General features: G+C 44.0%; 1 protein-coding gene across 18 annotated transcripts in view; it reads right to left on the bottom strand.

The window, feature by feature from the left end:
* MTMR3 (myotubularin related protein 3) overlaps positions 1-17,612 on the bottom strand; it is a 1,044,680-nt gene that overhangs the window by 335,151 nt on the left and 691,917 nt on the right. For all 18 annotated transcript variants that reach the window (XM_069214606.1, XM_069214607.1, XM_069214612.1 and 15 more), the window contains one exon: positions 6,373-6,484. In XM_069214606.1, coding sequence (XP_069070707.1) covers positions 6,373-6,484 — 112 coding nt within the window. The remainder of the gene's footprint in view (positions 1-6,372; positions 6,485-17,612) is intronic.

The raw sequence follows: 17,612 nt of genomic DNA, 5'->3' as shown, positions 1-17,612 counted from the left end.
GGTCGTATGTCGATGTAGTGTCCCATTCCAAATTCACACAAGAGTGGGTTTCCACTGGAGGGTGTTTTGCACTTTCAGAGATGATCGCTGGAGTTTTGTGGCAATGTGCTGACTTTATAATGCCCGAGCAATCATTGGGACTTGGAGACGGGCCAGAAGAAGAGAAAATATCAGTAATAGGAAGGACAATCTTAGTTCCATGAGTGCAGGGGAAATCTCTCCTCGATGCAATGAATCTGAGGGAGCTAAGAACTTCTGTCACTAGGATTTTCATCTCTGCTACTTCATTTTTCAAGCTGGTCACCAAAGATGTGAAGTCTTTTTGGGGAGAAGCACTTGCAGATTTAAATAGGGTTGCTCTGGGGGAGGGTGATGGTGAAGCAGGATTTATTTGGGCGTGATCCTGGTCTTGCGCCTCCAGTAGCGAAAAGCGATTAGAGCACAGAATTTCGTGGATAATGGTATCTATTTGCGGAACTTCAGATATGGGATGAGTTGCAGAGGATATTGGGCTGGTGTCCATGGAGATACGTTGAGGAGCCAGCACCAGTTGGGAGTCTATTAGATTGTGAGCCGCTGTTGGTATGAGGCCCAGCAACTAAAAATGGAATAAGAGTGCCCGTCCTCGGCTCCTTCCGTGTATTTCTCTCTTTTGTGCTCAAGATTAATTCCACCTCTTCTATTAAGGTGTCAATCACTTTTGTCACACAATTTGACAGGGGTCTCATAGCTTTAGTGAGTTTAGGAATCTTTGGGTGAGCCAAATCCGGAGCGGGCTGCCCCATGCCTTGCATTTCCCCAGTAAGAATATAGATACACAACGCTAACAGAGGTATCGTGCTTTAACAGTTCTAGGAATTAAGTGAACCACAGGCCCTACCTTGGGGCTCAGGGGGGATGCCCAGCCCGGTCTTGGACGGGTACGGAGGGGCCCACCCTTGGCCTGGGCTTTGCCAGGGCACGTCCCACGCGCGTCCCGCGCAGCGGCGGCGCGCTTTGTATCGCCCGCGTTGGTGGAGCTGCCCCCGGCAGCAAAACAATCCAAAGGGATCCTGGGACTACGAGTCCCACGAGGATTCACAGAGTCAGGGAAGCAGTCTCTGGCGGTGCGCGGCGCGCTTTGTAGCGCCCGCGTTGGTGGAGCCGCCCCCTGGCAGCAAAACAATCCAAAGGGATCCTGGGACTTAGAGTTCCACCAGGATCCACGGAATCAAGGAAGCTCAGCTGTGTTAATGGCACAAGCGTACCGCATTATATGATGGAGGCAGTAGCGCTATTGCCGGTCGGCTCCCTGGCTGCTGATTTCCATCCTCGCCTCTTGTCCGCCTCTTTACTGCCTTCTTCTAGGCCTAGAATAGGGATTCACACTCTAGCCGCAGTGCCTTGAGCGAAAGCGGAATTCGGCCGCTGAATGAAACGCCTCCGCTCTGCTTCCCCTCAATCCAGCGGTCGGCGATCAGCGATCGTACAGTTAAAACCCTTGTATAGACGGACCAAGTAAGCTCTGCTTGTGTATGTGTGTAAAAGGGTGAAGGAAGCTCCTGGTCCCAGGTACCGTGACATCCGACTACAAGACACTCTTCCCTCTCTCCTCCTGTCTGTAAGCGCTGGCTACTCTTGAACCGCAATGCACTGCAACAACCATATAGTCTAAACACTCCAGAGCATCCTTGGTCCTCTGCCCTCACCATGTCTTCATCAAAGGACTCAACCCCATTTGTGCAGCTATCACTCTGATTCCGAACAACTCAATCATCAGAGCTACCTTCCTGGATGCCTGGAAACACACCATAGAACAATGCCCTGCTGCGCCCTCAAAAACCCTCAACAAGACACAAGCCAAGTATTTGCCAATCTCCTGCTACCCTACCAGGCAAAAGTCACAGAAAAGATGATAAACACCTAGCCTCCCACCTCATAGACAATGACCTCCTCAAAACAACTCAAACCAGATTCAGGTCCAACCACAGTACAGAGACCGCCCTCATCGCCGCCATGAATGACATCCAGATGATCATGGATAGAGGTGACTCCTCGGTCATCATCCTACTGGAACTTTCCACAGCTTTCAACATCATCTCCCACGCCACCCTATTCCTGTGACTGCATGAAGCTAGCATCCAAGGTCCCGCACTTTGGTGGATTTGCTTCTTCTGGACAGGTCACACCCAGTCAGTCACAGCCTGGCCCCCTTCACCTTTGATGCCATCAAACTCATCTGAGGAGCTCTACAAGAATCCTCACTCGGCTCCACTCTGTTAATTGTCTGCATGATGCCACTCATCAGCAGCAGTACCCATGGATTCAACATCATATAGTAAGCTGACGAAACAGTTAATATGCTCCCTCTCCGAAAATACATTAAACAACTGGGACAATTTCTCCGTTTGCATGATCAGAGTGGCCAGATGGATACATTAAGCTCAATACAGATGAGATGGCAAATACACCTCTCTCTGGAGTGCACCTTGTGCCCTGGCAAGCTCAGACTCACACTCCTCCCAGCAACACACACAAAGAATTTTGGAATAGTAATCACAAGCAAATCACCATGAATGGCCAAGTGAACATAGTATCCTTCTCCTGTTTCCACACACTCAATAGTGTCAAATGGGTTCCTACCGACACTCACACAATGGTCACCTAAGCCTTCATCACCATCAACCTGGGCTACAGCAACACACTCTTTGCTTGAATCAACACTCAACTGATCAGAAGACGTCACCCTCAGTCTCCCTCTCTGCACTCACATCACCTTGCAACCTCAAAGAGCTCCACATGCTCCCAATCCACAAACAAGCACACTTCATACTCCTCAAAAACACAATCAAAGCCTTAGACAACACAGGTCCCACACACCTCAAAAAGCATATACATTTTCACAAACCTACCAGACACCTTTACTCTGTCGGATTGCTACTCCCACACATCCCCCAAATAAGCAGAACAAGATCCAGTAGTCATGCATTCGCCTTTCTTACACCTAAAGCCTGGAATTACCCAGGAACTGCACATCAGAGCCTCCTCTTTAGTTATTGAATTCCACAAGAAATAGAAGATCTGGCTCTTTAGCCATGACCCTGGCTGAGCCCATACAGCTCCTGCTTCAGCGCCAAGGCACCCTGCTGGGTGAGTTGTGAGCTGTACAAATTCACAGAACGTAGCACCCTAGATTTTCAAGCACACACAATAAATATTGAGCCTGAAATCAGAGAAAACGGGTGGGCTTCATACAAATCTATGAAAAATATAAATGCTGGAAGTCTGCAGTAACAAATAACTAACTTCTGTAAAACTGAATCTTTCATAGAGTCACATGTTTGAATCAGAATACCAAACAGTATAAAGGACAGATCATTGTAGTAAGCTGGAAAACCAGGCTTAACAAAAGTTGCAATGTACTGCTTGTATAACAGTGGAATACATTGCTACCTCTAGGAAAAAATGTGATGTGCATTTGTAGTGACTCTTTCACATTACATCACCCCAGATGTCTATGAGTGACTGGATCTGGAGATTTTTCTCTGTTGCTCCCCTGCACATAAATAGGCAGCATTGGCTCCCTCCCACCCTAGAAATAACTGCAGAGCCACATTTAGCACCTATCCTCTGCGCTGATGTCAATAACTTTCTTTACACGCCTTCCTACCTGGAGGCAGAGTTTTCTCGCTCCTTGTTTTCTGTCTTTTGCACCACGTCTGCACTACGCTGGTCAAGAGAAGCTTGGCAGACTTCAGGGTTCTTCCTGATCAAAGTCCTGGTCCCCCAACCGCAGAACCCATTTCTCAGCTGGTCCCGTTCTAACCAGAATTTCCAGGTCCTCCAGGGACGCTACAACAGGTTGAAGCCTTCAAATTAAAGGAGGCCGAATTGTGTATATTCGGCACCCTACCAGCGCCCTCTGGCATGCTTACAGGCCTTAATGACCCACAGAAGCCTCCAGTCGGACTATCATTGGTTGGTGCATTCCTGACGCAGACTGTACATCTTGACCAGGCAGCGGACCTGCCCCATCTCCGGAGCCAAAACCTGTCCGACTTCTCTGCATGCAAGAGAACTGCTGAGAATAATCACCTGGTCCAGTCTGGCACCAGGGGATATTCAGAAAGTGAGTAATCTGTGGGTATCTATCAGAACACTGCCTTCAGCATAGTTCAATTTATGGCATTCCCTCGCTGTCCTGCTCTGTGATTCTGCCCATTCTTTCATTCGTGATTCAGGGTAGGTGTTTTGATACCAGAGAAATTACACTGGTGAGTTGCTCACAGCCTGTCGGACCCAATTTGGGAGCTAAAAGGCAGACAGGTTCTACTGGACTCCAACCATGATTGCTGACTTTTGTCTGCCATGGGTATCCATTCTACTACAGATCTGCAAACTGCGAGAAGCATCCCCTTTCACACTTGACTCTCAGGGTAATGAAGGAGAGCAGTCTAAGGCTTCTTAGGTAGGTGGTAGGGGGGATGGGGGGGGGAGCAAGCTCAGAAATACATAGTCACACAACTGAAACAATAATTCAGTGTCCAGTCCAGTGGTTACCATAGCAAAAAAATATTACTTTAATAAAATAGCAAAATACTGTAGAATTCAATGGGGCTCAGTTATGGGGTTGTGATACTAACCACGATTCATAGGTAAGTGTTTACATCCTGTATGGCAACCCCTCCTTCTTCTATAAGCTTCTTTAATGTTTATAAGGCTTCTTTCCAGGCGCAGGCCCAGGTGTAGTATATCACATCTTTACTTGTGCATAGAATTTCATAGTTCCGTTCAACAATTCATGCTCAATGTAATGGCAAACCAGGAGACCACTCATGACAGAGGCTGGATCCAGCTGAGCTCCCTAGAGCAGTAAAGAACTTCTGGGTGTTCACTAGGTCGAGAATACAGCTGGCTTCCCCTCTTGAATAGTCTCCCCTCCTGTACCGCCAAGCACTCTTGCTACAACTCTGATTATGCAGTGAGGCTTCTAGGCAGTAAGTAGACCTTCAGCTTCCGTAGGAAATTGTGCAGATATCAACTAACGTTCATTCACCTCTTGCAGACACTAGCCATAATCAGACAGTGATTTGAGTAATCTGTGAAGCAGTCCTTTCCATTGTCAAGAAGACCTTGTAAGTATAACAAAGTGGAGTGGTTTGGATGCAACTTGTATGTGTATTTTACAGAAATGAATGTGCATCCACAAACTACTGTTTCAGAACTGGTTTGGGATTATTCACTTTGAAACGTCATTTTCAGGCTGCTCTGCAGACTAAACGTCAGTTAGCCATGGGGCTGGATCCAAGAATGAGTATCACAAACAACGCCACAATGAAGTGTGACACCTCCATAACTGTCTGACATCAACCTTCCTGAAGCAGTAATCAGGGACAGGTAAAAGGATAGGCTCTACCAAGAATTTCCTCACCCTGAACAACAGAAACTGCAGTCCCACCCCTAACGCCTACCAAACGGCAGCTAACAAGGTTGTTATTAAATTTCTAGAGGTAACCCATTCTCAATTCTCCCTACCTTTAGTGTATGAATCTGCACCCTACAACCACTAGACAATACACCATATTTATCCAGTCTCTGTGGAAGCTGTATCTTGTGCCATTCTAAAACTGTGGTGATCCAAAATGGATCCCACTGGTCCCAGTACCAAGACTCATACCACAAACAGTCATGAAAAAAAACGTGTTCTGTTAATTTGTTGCACATACACACACTCAACATGCACACAGAAAGTCTCCACAAGATTCTGGGATTTACATACAGTGGAACTTTAATGAAAGGGACCACTGGACTCTTTTACTCCTGCTACAGGAAAAAGTAAAAGGGGATGGAGAAAACCAGTGAAGTGCACAGAAACAGCAGAACAACTGTTTATAGAGAACTGAACACAGCTCATTGGAGACATCAGGAACCCAAAGCGTGCAGTGGAAATCTGAGATGTGTTAACTACTGGTGGGAAAGGAGTTCAGACCCCTTCCACCTCACTGCGGGGAGGTTAGGCCTTTTAATATGAAGTGAAAGGGCACTTAAAGTTTAACTGTTTAATACTAGTTTCTTTGGGAAATAGTTTTCTTTACCTATCAGTAGCTTTCCTGAGGCTCCTATTTCAACAATGGGGAAGATTCAAGTACCTGAATCTATATAAGTTCCAAAGCTAGAGAAACACAGTATACCAACTCAATTAGCGTCGCAAAGTGTGCCTGTGCATTGTGGTCTCATTTTAATTCCTTCTCAATGGAAGCACACAGCTATGTAGTCACAGCGGTGGGCACGGTATTCACTTGCACTGACAATTTACGTAGACATTTACTATGCACCTCATATAGGACAATTATCACAAAAAACAGAGAGATGTGTGATGATAGCAGTACTCACTTGGAAGGATCTGGCACCTGACTGCAGAGCAGGCGAAGTGACTGGAAACTCTTACGGATTGAATGAATATTAGCCATTCCCATGAAGACCACTTCACAGTTTGGGTAGTATTCTGTCACCAGCATGGAACAAAAGAAAACATGTTGTCTCTACAGGAAGAATACAACTTCAGAATAAATAAATAAAGTGTTGGCAAACAGTTTTGTTTCTGTAGATAAAAAAAAAACATCACATGTATGCTGCAACTGCTAGCCTAACATAAGCAACCTTACTTTTTCTGCTGGTACTGGAATTAATAGATCTATCTGTTTGCGGCATTGAAAGAAATTGGGAAAATGTTAATTACTCTGTAAGCAACTGTTTATGGCATGTAGTGCTGTAGAGTCACGTTTGTTGCATACTCCTCCCATCTAGTGTTGGATTCGGTTGTGTGCAGGTTGTTTTTCTTCAAAGAAGTATTTCAAGTCACAAGGTTGAGTGAATCTCCCTTCTAGGTGATACTGTGCAAGGGCATTAAATTCATTGTTAAATAGTTTTCCAGCAGGCGGGAGAGAATGGAGTGTAGAGTAAGTGAAAGTAATGAGATGTCCATGTGAAACTGTGAGAAAATACTACAATGGCCATAGGTGCCCAGGGAGGAGGGTGGGTGCATGTGAATCTACTGCACTATATGCCACTAAACAGATGCTAACAGAGTAAGTAACAGTTTCCTTTCGAGGCATGTGTGACTGTAGATATATATGCTTTGCACAGACTGTGAAGCAGTCCCCCTCAGAAGCGGCGCCTAACCTGTGGGTTTTGCAGTTGTTTAAAAGAGTGCACATAGCACTGCCTGACCTACCTTGGCTTGTTAGTGTGCTAAAACATCCACACAATGTTTTGTAAGGGTGTGTGGTTTGGACCATGTAGCTGCCTTACTTTTGTCAGCTATTGGGATGTTTCCTAGAAAAGCCATGGATTCTCCTTTCTTCCTAGTGGAGTCTGCTCTTGGAGATGTAGTTAAGGTTCCTTTGGCTTTAGCATAGCACGTTTGAACGCAATTACCTATCCATCTGGCTATGCCTGATTTAGATACAGGTTTCCCTTTATGGTGAGGTGAAAAATCAATAAACAGTTGTTTTGTTGTTCTGAAAGCTTTAGTTCTATCCACGTAGTTCATAAGTGCTCGCTTTACATCTAATGTCTGCAAAGTCCTTTCCGCAACTGAATGTGGTTGTGGGAAAAAAATGGTAACTAAATAGATTGACTACAGTGAAAATGAGAAACAACCTTAGGGAGAAATTTAGGGTTGGTGTTGAGAACCACCCTATCCCTGAGTAACTGGAAGAAAGGTTCTTCCAAAGTTATAACCCTGAGCTCAGTAACACGCCTAAGTGAGGTGATAGCGACTAAAAACGTCACTTTGCAAGAAAGGAATTGAAGGGGCATGTTAGAATTGGTTCAAATGAAGTGCCCTATATGGCTTGTAGGAACAACATTGATTCCATGAGGGTGCAGGTGGTACCCATGGTGGAATAACTCTTTTGAGCCCTTCCATAAAGGCATGGATGACTGGAATTTTGAATAAGGAGACATGTTGCCTATTCCGAAGATAGGCAGCCACTGCAGCAAGATGTAATCTTATAGATGTGAAAGCTAACCCAGCTTTTTGGAGATGAAGCAAGTAACAGACAATGTCTTTGACACTAAACCCGAGCAATGTTAAGAGGTTTGCGAAGGTCCTCTACTTGCTGGGACATCACAAAGGACCTATGAACTCAGGATATGCCAGGATTAGACTCTGAATCAGTTTCGATGGAGATCGGGAGCGAGGCTAGGAGGCATACTGACACCCCTGCACGTTCTCTGGAGTGCAAGAGTGGGAAGGAAGGGGCCAGTTCCCAATTCGACTTCTCATGCTTTTACTTGGACATACCCAAAGTCTTAATTGGAGCAATGATCTGCTGAGGGAACAAAATTTGGAAGCAGCAATGGGACCTTATTTTGGCTGACAGCGACATGGAATCTTCTTATGTTTGGTAACAAAGTTTGACGCTGTAGTCCCATATGGCTTTCGGATTCATCTGGATGAAGTCATCACAGGACCTGGAGTTGTGTTCCCAACCCAGGCACCAAAGACAGACTCTGTGAGGGTTCATCACAGACATATGTTTGCAGCAGTCCACACACAAACTGAACCCTGTTCTTTTATGGGGGTGATATTTTCCCTTACACTCAGGTACATTTTATGAAGACCAATAGAGCTAAAGACGAAGGAAAGGCTTTGGTTCAATGTCTAAAGGTGTGGAGATGAAGGAACTTACAGCACACAGGAGTACAGCTTTAAGCTTTCCATATCCAGTCTGACGTCTGGGGAATATTCAGAACATTAAGAATAGTAGGCTGGAAGTATCCATCAGAAAAGTTGGAGAGTAACTTAATAAGACAAATGTTGCAAAAATCTCATCTAAATGTCTTTTATTGAATTTAAACTTTCCTCCATGTTAGCTAGGAAATTAGTAAAGACATTACAGATCATTCACGCAAGGACACAACCAATAATACCTTGTGAGAAATAACAAAATCCTCTGAATATGTATGTCACAAAGACTATTATGTAATTCATACGGAAAACAGGACCAATTAAAGTAATCCCATATAAACTTGTGCTTTTAATAGCTTTATGACACAGCAATCTAACTTAATACTAATGTATCAATTAGTAATTGGTCTTGTTAAGTACTACATTGCAATAATTCAAATGGTGTTTTTGTTGCATAATTTGGTAGTGGGAATGATGGAAGGCTTAACCTTATTCATGCAAAGGCCTGAGTAGATCCCAAATGTATTCAGTATTGGCACAGCTCAAGGGCTCAACTCAATAGGGTTGTCAAGGAACAGCAAGACATTGTCCACATACAGGGAGATTCTGTTGCTAACTGTTGGGAACCATTGAAATCGTAGGACGTGTGTCAACCCAAAACCCAAGCCACCAAGGCAAAAAGTAAGGTGAAGAGTGGGCACCCCTGCTGGGTGCACCTCCTTATCTTACACCAGTGGGACAGAGAGCCATCAACCTTTACCCTTGCCCGGAGGTTGGTATATAACAGCCTAATGTAGCTAATGAATTTGAGATAGAAGTAATCACACAGGTTTTGACTTTATATCCTTGTGTGGGTACCCAGCTTTGCTGAAAGTGATATTCTGGCCTTTGGTTTGCATGTGGTCTTACCTCAGAAAAACACAGGTCAGGGGCCACCAGAAAGCTAGGGAGCCAAAGTAGAGAACCTATTTGTGAACATGAGGAATGTCATTATTTAAGTTGTATAGTTAGAAACTATCACCAAGTGAAATTCCCAGGCTTGCATGTGCATCTGTTACATCAATAGCAGCAGATGCCTTCCCGTAGAAGAGAATGTACTGGCCCAGTGGTTCCGAGCACCCGGGAGCCCTTACCCATGGCTTGGGGTCACAGACACCAGTGGGGATTCTATTGCTTGTGACAGAGATTGGGATTGAGGAGGAAAGGGTTTGGGGCTGATGAGGTCCAGCCTTGCCAAGTATTTTATTAACCATAGTGGCAATGCCTTAAACTTTTGCAGAGCCATGAACTTGTCTACAAGAGTTAAAGATCCTGGAGTACAAGGACAGTGTCGATGCAGCATTGAGCCCAGGCCAGGTACACAACTGAGATCATATCAGCACTGAAATAACAGGACACTTATGTCCTGGCTTGAGTGCAGGCAGAGCAGTGCAAATATGCTGGGGAAGCTCTGTAACAATCTAGCTCACTGTGGTCACTTCCAGGAGATTATCTACAACTCTAAAACTGGGTACAGCACCAAGCGCATGTATAAGATGGGTGTAACACGGCCCGCACGAAAATAACTCAGCGACATCAGCCCAAGCTAAAGTACTTGACTGTAGACTTTATTCGAGAGTGTAATAACATGGTCACAATTTTGAATACAGGTTGGCCTGCTCAGCCACTCATCCTTCTGAAATGAGACAATGAATATCTCTGTGTTGAGACATCTGTCATTTGCAGTGACACAATGCTACATGACTGTTTTCTTATCTTAAACACTTGACATAGTCGTTATTGGTTGACCATGATTTCATGAACCTGAGTTTTTATCTTTCCATTCTCCACAAATCGACATCACTGGTAATGATGTTTAATGCATCTCACCCACTTTCTACTCTGTAGTGGTGGATGAACCAACAAATTAACAAGGAGAGCTGAGCTGAGGGTTGGCTAGGTCTCTGAGAGCACATGCTTGAGCCGTAAAATTACTTGACATTTAAATCATGCACCAAAAACTCATGTCAGAACATGATACAGAATCTTCAAAATTCAAAAAAGTATATTTCTTTAACACGCAGAAGAGTTTCAGCTAAGCAAATCAGATTACATCACTGCAATGAAAGTATGTTTTAAACATGAGAATCTTTAACCCTTTCACTGCTAGGCCTTTCCCCCACAGAATACTAAGCCTCTATTTAGCAATTTTGGGTACTTCACGCTTAGGAACTCATCATTATTTTTCCACATGAGGTACCCATGCCAAATGTGTGTCCTTTTTAAACACCATCATGGGGGTTCCAAAGGTGCCTAGGTTTGTGGATTCCCCTGGAAGGGACTACGAAAACATCCAAAATATAGCGAAATGTTGGGGTTTTTTTTGGGGGGGGGAAGGGCTTCACAAAAAGGTTCTGGCTGTTTTGCTAAAAATGGCATCAACATAAGGGTTGCTGAGCTAAAATCACCATTTTCCTGGCTACCAAGAACATGCAGAGCTGAATCAAAAAAAACTTCCAGTTTGTGATGGTAACCAGGGTGAAACCCATGGGTGATCTGAGAGAGCTATACATTTGTGAAAAGCAGACAAATGTCTTAATTCAGCAAGGCATCCTTTCTATAAATCCCTCAGGTTTCCCAAAGAAACTGCTGAAGTAAAATGGGTATGAAAAAATGACCATTTGTGATATTTTCAAGATGGCCCATTTTAAAAAGCAACCTATCATTACGTCTGCTAGACCTTTTTGGCTGTAGTGGTATATAGGGTTTGTAGGTTCTTCAAGAACCAGAGGTATGCAAGCGCCAACAACTGAACTGCTCCTTACAATGGGTTTTCATTGGGTACCAGGAATACAGCAATTCATATGGTAAAATATAAAAAGTGGAAAATGGGTATCAAACAAACCTATGTAATTCTGAAAGCAGTGATTATTTGTACAGTTCTGAAGTTGTGGGTACCCATACTACCAAGTGATTCAGAAGGCATTTATCAAAATGACTTCTTTCTTTCTTGGAAGACACACATGCAGAGAAATAACATTGGTAATAACAAATGCTCTACGATTCTGTATACATGTTTCCCGATAAAAATTATATGTCACATGTGAGGATAGGTCTAGTGCCGATGACAGGAAAAGACCCTAAACACAACATGGACAGTTCACATTTTTTCCACTGAAAACAGATACTTTTTTCAATGTGTGTAGCTGTGAATTTTGGGGCCTAGCTCAGCAGGACCTAGGGAAACCTAGAAAACCTATACATTCTTGAAAACTAGACGAATAGAGGAATCCAGGGTCAGGCAACTTCTGTGGCTCCTAGGAGGTTTTCTTACCCAGAAACCTTTGCAAATTTTAAACCCTGACCAAAGAGAATACACATTGCCCTCACATTTCTGAGAGGAAAACTTCTGGAATGTGTGGTGAGCCACACATTTCCTACCACCCATCATTACCCTAAGTCTTTCGATAAGAATGGTACCACAATTACTTGGGTAGGGCTAGTGCAAGTAAGCGCCCAAAATGCAACATGGAGACACCATATTTTTCTTCTGAAATGTGAACCTTTTTTTGCAGTTTGGCTCGCTGTGGATTTCAGGGCCTAGTTCAGCCGGCACCCAGGGAACCTAGCAAACTTGTACATTTTTGAAAACTAGACACACTGGGAATCCAGGGTAGGTTAACTTGTGTAGCTCCCACCAGGTTTTCTTACTCAGAAAACCTTGCAAACCTCAAACTTTGACCAAAAAACCCCACACATTTTCCTCTCATTTCTGGAAGGAAAATTTCTGGAATCTGTGGAGCCACACATTTCCTACCACCCAGTATTCCCCCATAGTAACCCAGATAAAACTGGTACCTCACTTGTGTGAATAGGGCTAGTGCCAGCAACAGGAAAGGCCTCACATTTTTTCATCTGAAAAATGACCCTTTTTTTTTTTACAATGCAGCTAGCTGTGGATTGTGGGCTCTACCTCAGCCGGCACATAAGTCAACCTATCAAACCTGGACATTTCAAACAACTAAACTCCCAGGGGAAACCAGGCTGGGGTAATCTGCATTACTCTCTAAAGGTTTTCTTACCCAGAAACCCTTGCAAACCACAAAGTTTGACTAAAACACAGTTACAGCGGAATTTCTGCAGTGGAAAGCTCTGGAATCTGCAAAAAGCCACACTTTTCCTACTACCTATCACTCCCCCAAGTCTCCCGATAAAAATGTTACCTCACTTGTGTCGGTAGGCCTAGCGCCTGCAACAGAAAAGGCCCCAAAATACAATGTTGAGCCATCCACATTTTCCTGTCACAAAAATGATAGTATTTGGCATTGGGGTTTGCAGTTTTTTTAGGGCAGGGATCGACAGTCACCTGGGGAAACCTACCAAATTCAGACATTTCTGAAAACGAACCACCCAGGAAAGTCCAGGGTGACATGCTTTGCCAGGATCCCACAAAGTTCTATTACCCACAATGCCCTGCAAACTTCAAACTTTGCTTAAAATTGTGCATTGTCCTTGCATTTTTGTGACAAAAACTTAAGGAATCAGCAGGAATCCACAAAATTCCTACCACCAAGTGTTCTCCTACTTGCCCCAATAGAAATGCTACCTCTCTTGTCTGGCTGAACGTAGTGCACTTCACAAGCAAGCGTTAAACCAAGGTCAATGGGAGTCTCGTAAAGTGACCCTCATTGACCCTTATTTGATTTGTGCCTGTCGGGGGCACTGGGCCAAGTCCTGTGGTTCGTCAACGTCATTTCAGAGCAAGCAAAAGTGTTCACGTTAATTGCTTCAGTGCTCGGGGACACATATGAGCACTGAAGCACACAGGAGAGGTATTGCTGGAAAGGAGGAAACAAAAACAGCCTCTGGTGCCAGAGAAGCTCTTCCCCAGCTCCAGAGATTGAATTAAATAAAAGGAAATCCCTGTAGTATGAGGGATAGACTGCACCTGGTGCGTCAAGACATCCTAGACCTGTCCTCTGCACCTGAGTGCTATTAGTTAACTAAGAGGTAAGTCATGGTTCATATGTACCCTGTATGTGGGCTAGATTCTGATTACACACAGAGTAAAACTTTAGTCTACTAAAGCAAACAAAAGAAGGTTTGGGTTTTTTTCGTTTTTTTTAACAGCACACATGCTGAGCTTATGCTTTGGAAAGTATGCTCATGTGATAATGAAGAAAAAGGAGGCTTGTTGAAATAAAACATCTCCCTTGGATCAAACAATTTGAGACCCTTCATGGGTAAGGAGTGTTACAGTGAGGTTCAGTAGATTATTCAAGTCACTAGACATGCAGGTCTGGTAAAAAATTTAGGATTTCTTAAGGCCTGAGTAACTGCCACGATTTATCAAAATCCTAATGATTGCATCCACGCATATCTGTAAATATTCACACTGGTTCCCATAGTGCAGGAAATCTGTGCAGTCCAGACCGGAACCACCTTGTAGAGTCTGGGAAAACAAAAAGCATATGTGCTCTGGAAGGGCCGGAAGAAATTCCTGTGCAATCTTCCAATGAGTGTGCAGGAGTACACTAGCAGACAGGAGGTATTCATGGACAGTAAGGCCAGACTCTGTCATGAAACAACTTTCTAGCCCATGGCATCAATGTGCTTCACCTCCCTGACAGACGGAGTGAAAGGAAAAGAGTTTGGATGGTAATTACATGAAGACGTCTGACGAATAAGTTCTTCACCTTTAGTAAAGATGTTTCTGGTAGACTCTATGTAACCACAGAATCCTCACGTTAGAATGATTCCCAGTCATCAGACTAATTCTGGAAACTCCTGAAAAGTATGCCTGCGCACCGGAAGGTGACGTCGGTGGCTCTGCATCTACGTTGTCCACGTTAGATAGGTAGTGCATATATATATGTGCCACCCTGGCGTATACACATCAGCTTTGTTTGTGAATATTTCTGTGCCAAACATGAGGAGGCACGTCAGAATGATTTTTGACTACTGTGCAGTATCTAACAGAATCTTTTAGGTGAAGGGCCCAATTCGAACGACCAGGACGATGGGAGGGTTGGTGAGGAGACTGTGCTTAGAATCTCTACCACAAAAAGCGTTTCTGAAGTTAAGTACCTTGTTCTTCTGATAGAAGCTTCTAACCTCAAACTCCTCACCTAAGAACAGATACCAAAGCAATACCTGCCTGGGGTGTGTCTGCGAATCGGCTTAAACCAAAAAGTCATGAAGGATTGTCAAGGTAAAATGCCCAGGCAGTAATGTTTAGTGAATGTGTGAAGTGTCTAGAACAGGCACTCCGTGAGCTAACACAGTAGTAACAGCCTTAGCACTGATGGAATAAACCCACAATACTTCAGCAGACTGCTTCTTAGCTAGTGCGTAGCAGACTGTGATGCAGAGTACAATCCATCAAGAGATGGTCCGTTTCTGCACTGCCTTGCCTCTTTTTGCTCCAGAGAACCCAAATGAAGAGCTGATCACCCACCCAGTGTTCTTTGGTGTGATCAATGTAGAAGGGTAGGACTCCTTTTAGATCCAAATGATGGAGTCACTCCACTTCCTTGAAAGGATGAGGTGGTGTGAAAAATGTCAGCAGCATGTTTTGGCTGACACAGAAAGGGGTCACCACCTTCCACAGACAGGAGGAACGAGTCCAAAGAACCAGTGTGTCTGGGAATAAGCTGGTTTACAGAAGGAGGGGGGTAAAAACTGTAAACTTTGCACTTGTATAGCGCACTACTCACCCGTTAGGGTCTCAAGGCGCTGTACGCATACCACTGTGGAACCCCTCCTGGCTTTTCCCTGTGAGGCGCCCACTCCTGGACAACCCCAGGCATCCAAGCGATGTGAGGGCCGTTGTGGCGATTAAGCAAGCTATTGCCCAGAGTTACAGAGTGGGACCCATTAATTAGATTAGGCACTGAGGCGAGAATTATCTGGTCCAAGGGAATTGAGCCCAAGACCCACTGAGGCGGGAATTGAACCCTGGTCCCGGGCCAGATCTCTGCATCAGGGTCTGCCGCTCTAACCATTGTGCCACACTTCTCCACTGTAATAGAAAGAGTATGGAGATTGCTCATGCTCCTGTTCAATGCAATTGACAACAAGAAGACTGCCTTAAGCGCCAGATGTCTCAAAAGGGTTAGAGTGGGTTTGAATGGAGAACACATAAGATATGTTAGGACCAAATTAAGGTCTCACTGGGGCATAACAAAAGAGGTATGTGGGAACAGAAGATTTAAACCTTTAAAAATATTTGTCACAACCAGTGACTTAGAGTGCGCTGATCTGGCAACTGCAAAAAAGCAGAAATGGCAGAAAAGTAACCTTTAAAAGTGCCCACATGAAAGCTCTGCTGGTCCAAAGACAACACAAACAACAGCATCTCCGACAGAGAGGCAGAAAGTGAATCAGTCTGTTGTGAGGGGCACCAAGCCTCAAACTTTTCTCAGTGGCAGGTTTATGTGGCTTTTGCTGAGGGATAACGTAACCACAGACAGAGTTGTGTTCCCTCAAATCCTTCGTCGAGCTGCTGGATATTTATCGAGCACTCCTGATAGTATACTATTCCATTAAGGTTTGCACTACTATATAGACACGGGCTTTTTGAGTTCGTGGGTTTTTTGGTATTACTTAAACATTTATTGATTTTGTTCAGTTACTGCATTTGAGTATGAAACGTGGAAATACTCAGAATTACATTTTAATCTTGTTGGTGACTGTGAGCACATCATCAAAGCTAATGTTGCATTTGTATACGTGTTATGGAAACAGGCTCTATTTCTTCTTGTTTCTCCTGCTATTCCGACATTTTAATGCACATAAATTGATGCATGGAGCACGGACTATCACTGTTTTCAGTATGGTATTGGTGTCAGTTTGTGTATACTTATTTCTTTTCCGCATGTTAGTAGCAAGGAGTGACCTTTGTGGTGCACGAGATACGGTCAAGTTGTTAAAATCAGCACTAGGAGTCCGTCAATTATGTTTTACGTTCCCTCTGACCAATTGGGATTTTGGCGGTTGGACGTTTTTAAATTTAGAGCCACAGGCACAGCCTGAGATGGCGGCTACTTGTTGCCGGTGAGACCGGGACCATACGGAGGCACGAGCGCCTACTCAAGGTAAGCTCACAAACCCATAGTTTGGTGTGTATTTTGTTGGTACTTTAAAGGTAGTCCTGCTTGGCAGCTCATAAAATTTATATTTTGGTATCTTGTTGTTTAGCTTTTTCTGCATTGCATGTTGGTTTACAGGGCGACGCGGAGATTGGTTGGCTATCAGGTACATTTACAAGCTCATAAATTGTGATAAGAGCCTTATTTAATTTAAATCCAATAGTCACTGGGCTCTGTTAATGCTTTTGTTTTGTTTAGTTATTTGCCATGTCAGCTGATAAAAAGCTTGGATGGCTATTGATTCTGTTGTTCGATTACATATCCGCAGTGCGCAAGTAAGCCACTTTGTGCGTGCCAGTATCCATCTAGGCATATTACGCATGGGTTGTAAGCATGTTGCCCTGGTTTTTGTCAAGTGCAGCATGTTGTTCTGAGCACCAATAAACCTCCTTTTAATCACATATGCAAGCATGGGTTTTCGAGTGCAGGGCACTCACAGTTCTTTTTGGTATTGATGATTCTATGCTATAAATTGCAGTTAACCTGTGGTTTTGCACAAGCATGATAGAGATTTTGCATGCATGTTTTGTGTTATTAGAGGGTCAGATAAGGTCTTTCAGTAGGATAGATTACATTGTGATTAAAGTTTTTCCTTATCCTTCGTTTTTTCTTTTTTTTTAATTATTTTTTCTCTTTCCTTTGTCTTTCAGGTGTAGCATTACCCCTGACAGTCTGTCCCGAAATGCACTGGGTAACATCGTACATCATGAAGCCTGCTCTTCTGAAGAAATTTCTATTCACACGTTCAAGCATATTGCATTTTGCATTATCGATGTAACAGCGTTTGTACACATTTAAGTGTATTGGTG

Source organism: Pleurodeles waltl, chromosome 11, assembly GCF_031143425.1.
Source record: "Pleurodeles waltl isolate 20211129_DDA chromosome 11, aPleWal1.hap1.20221129, whole genome shotgun sequence".
Taxonomy (NCBI): Eukaryota; Metazoa; Chordata; class Amphibia; order Caudata; family Salamandridae; genus Pleurodeles; species Pleurodeles waltl.
The sequence above is the reverse complement of the archived record's forward strand: the minus strand, read 5'-3'. Positions and strand labels throughout refer to the sequence as shown.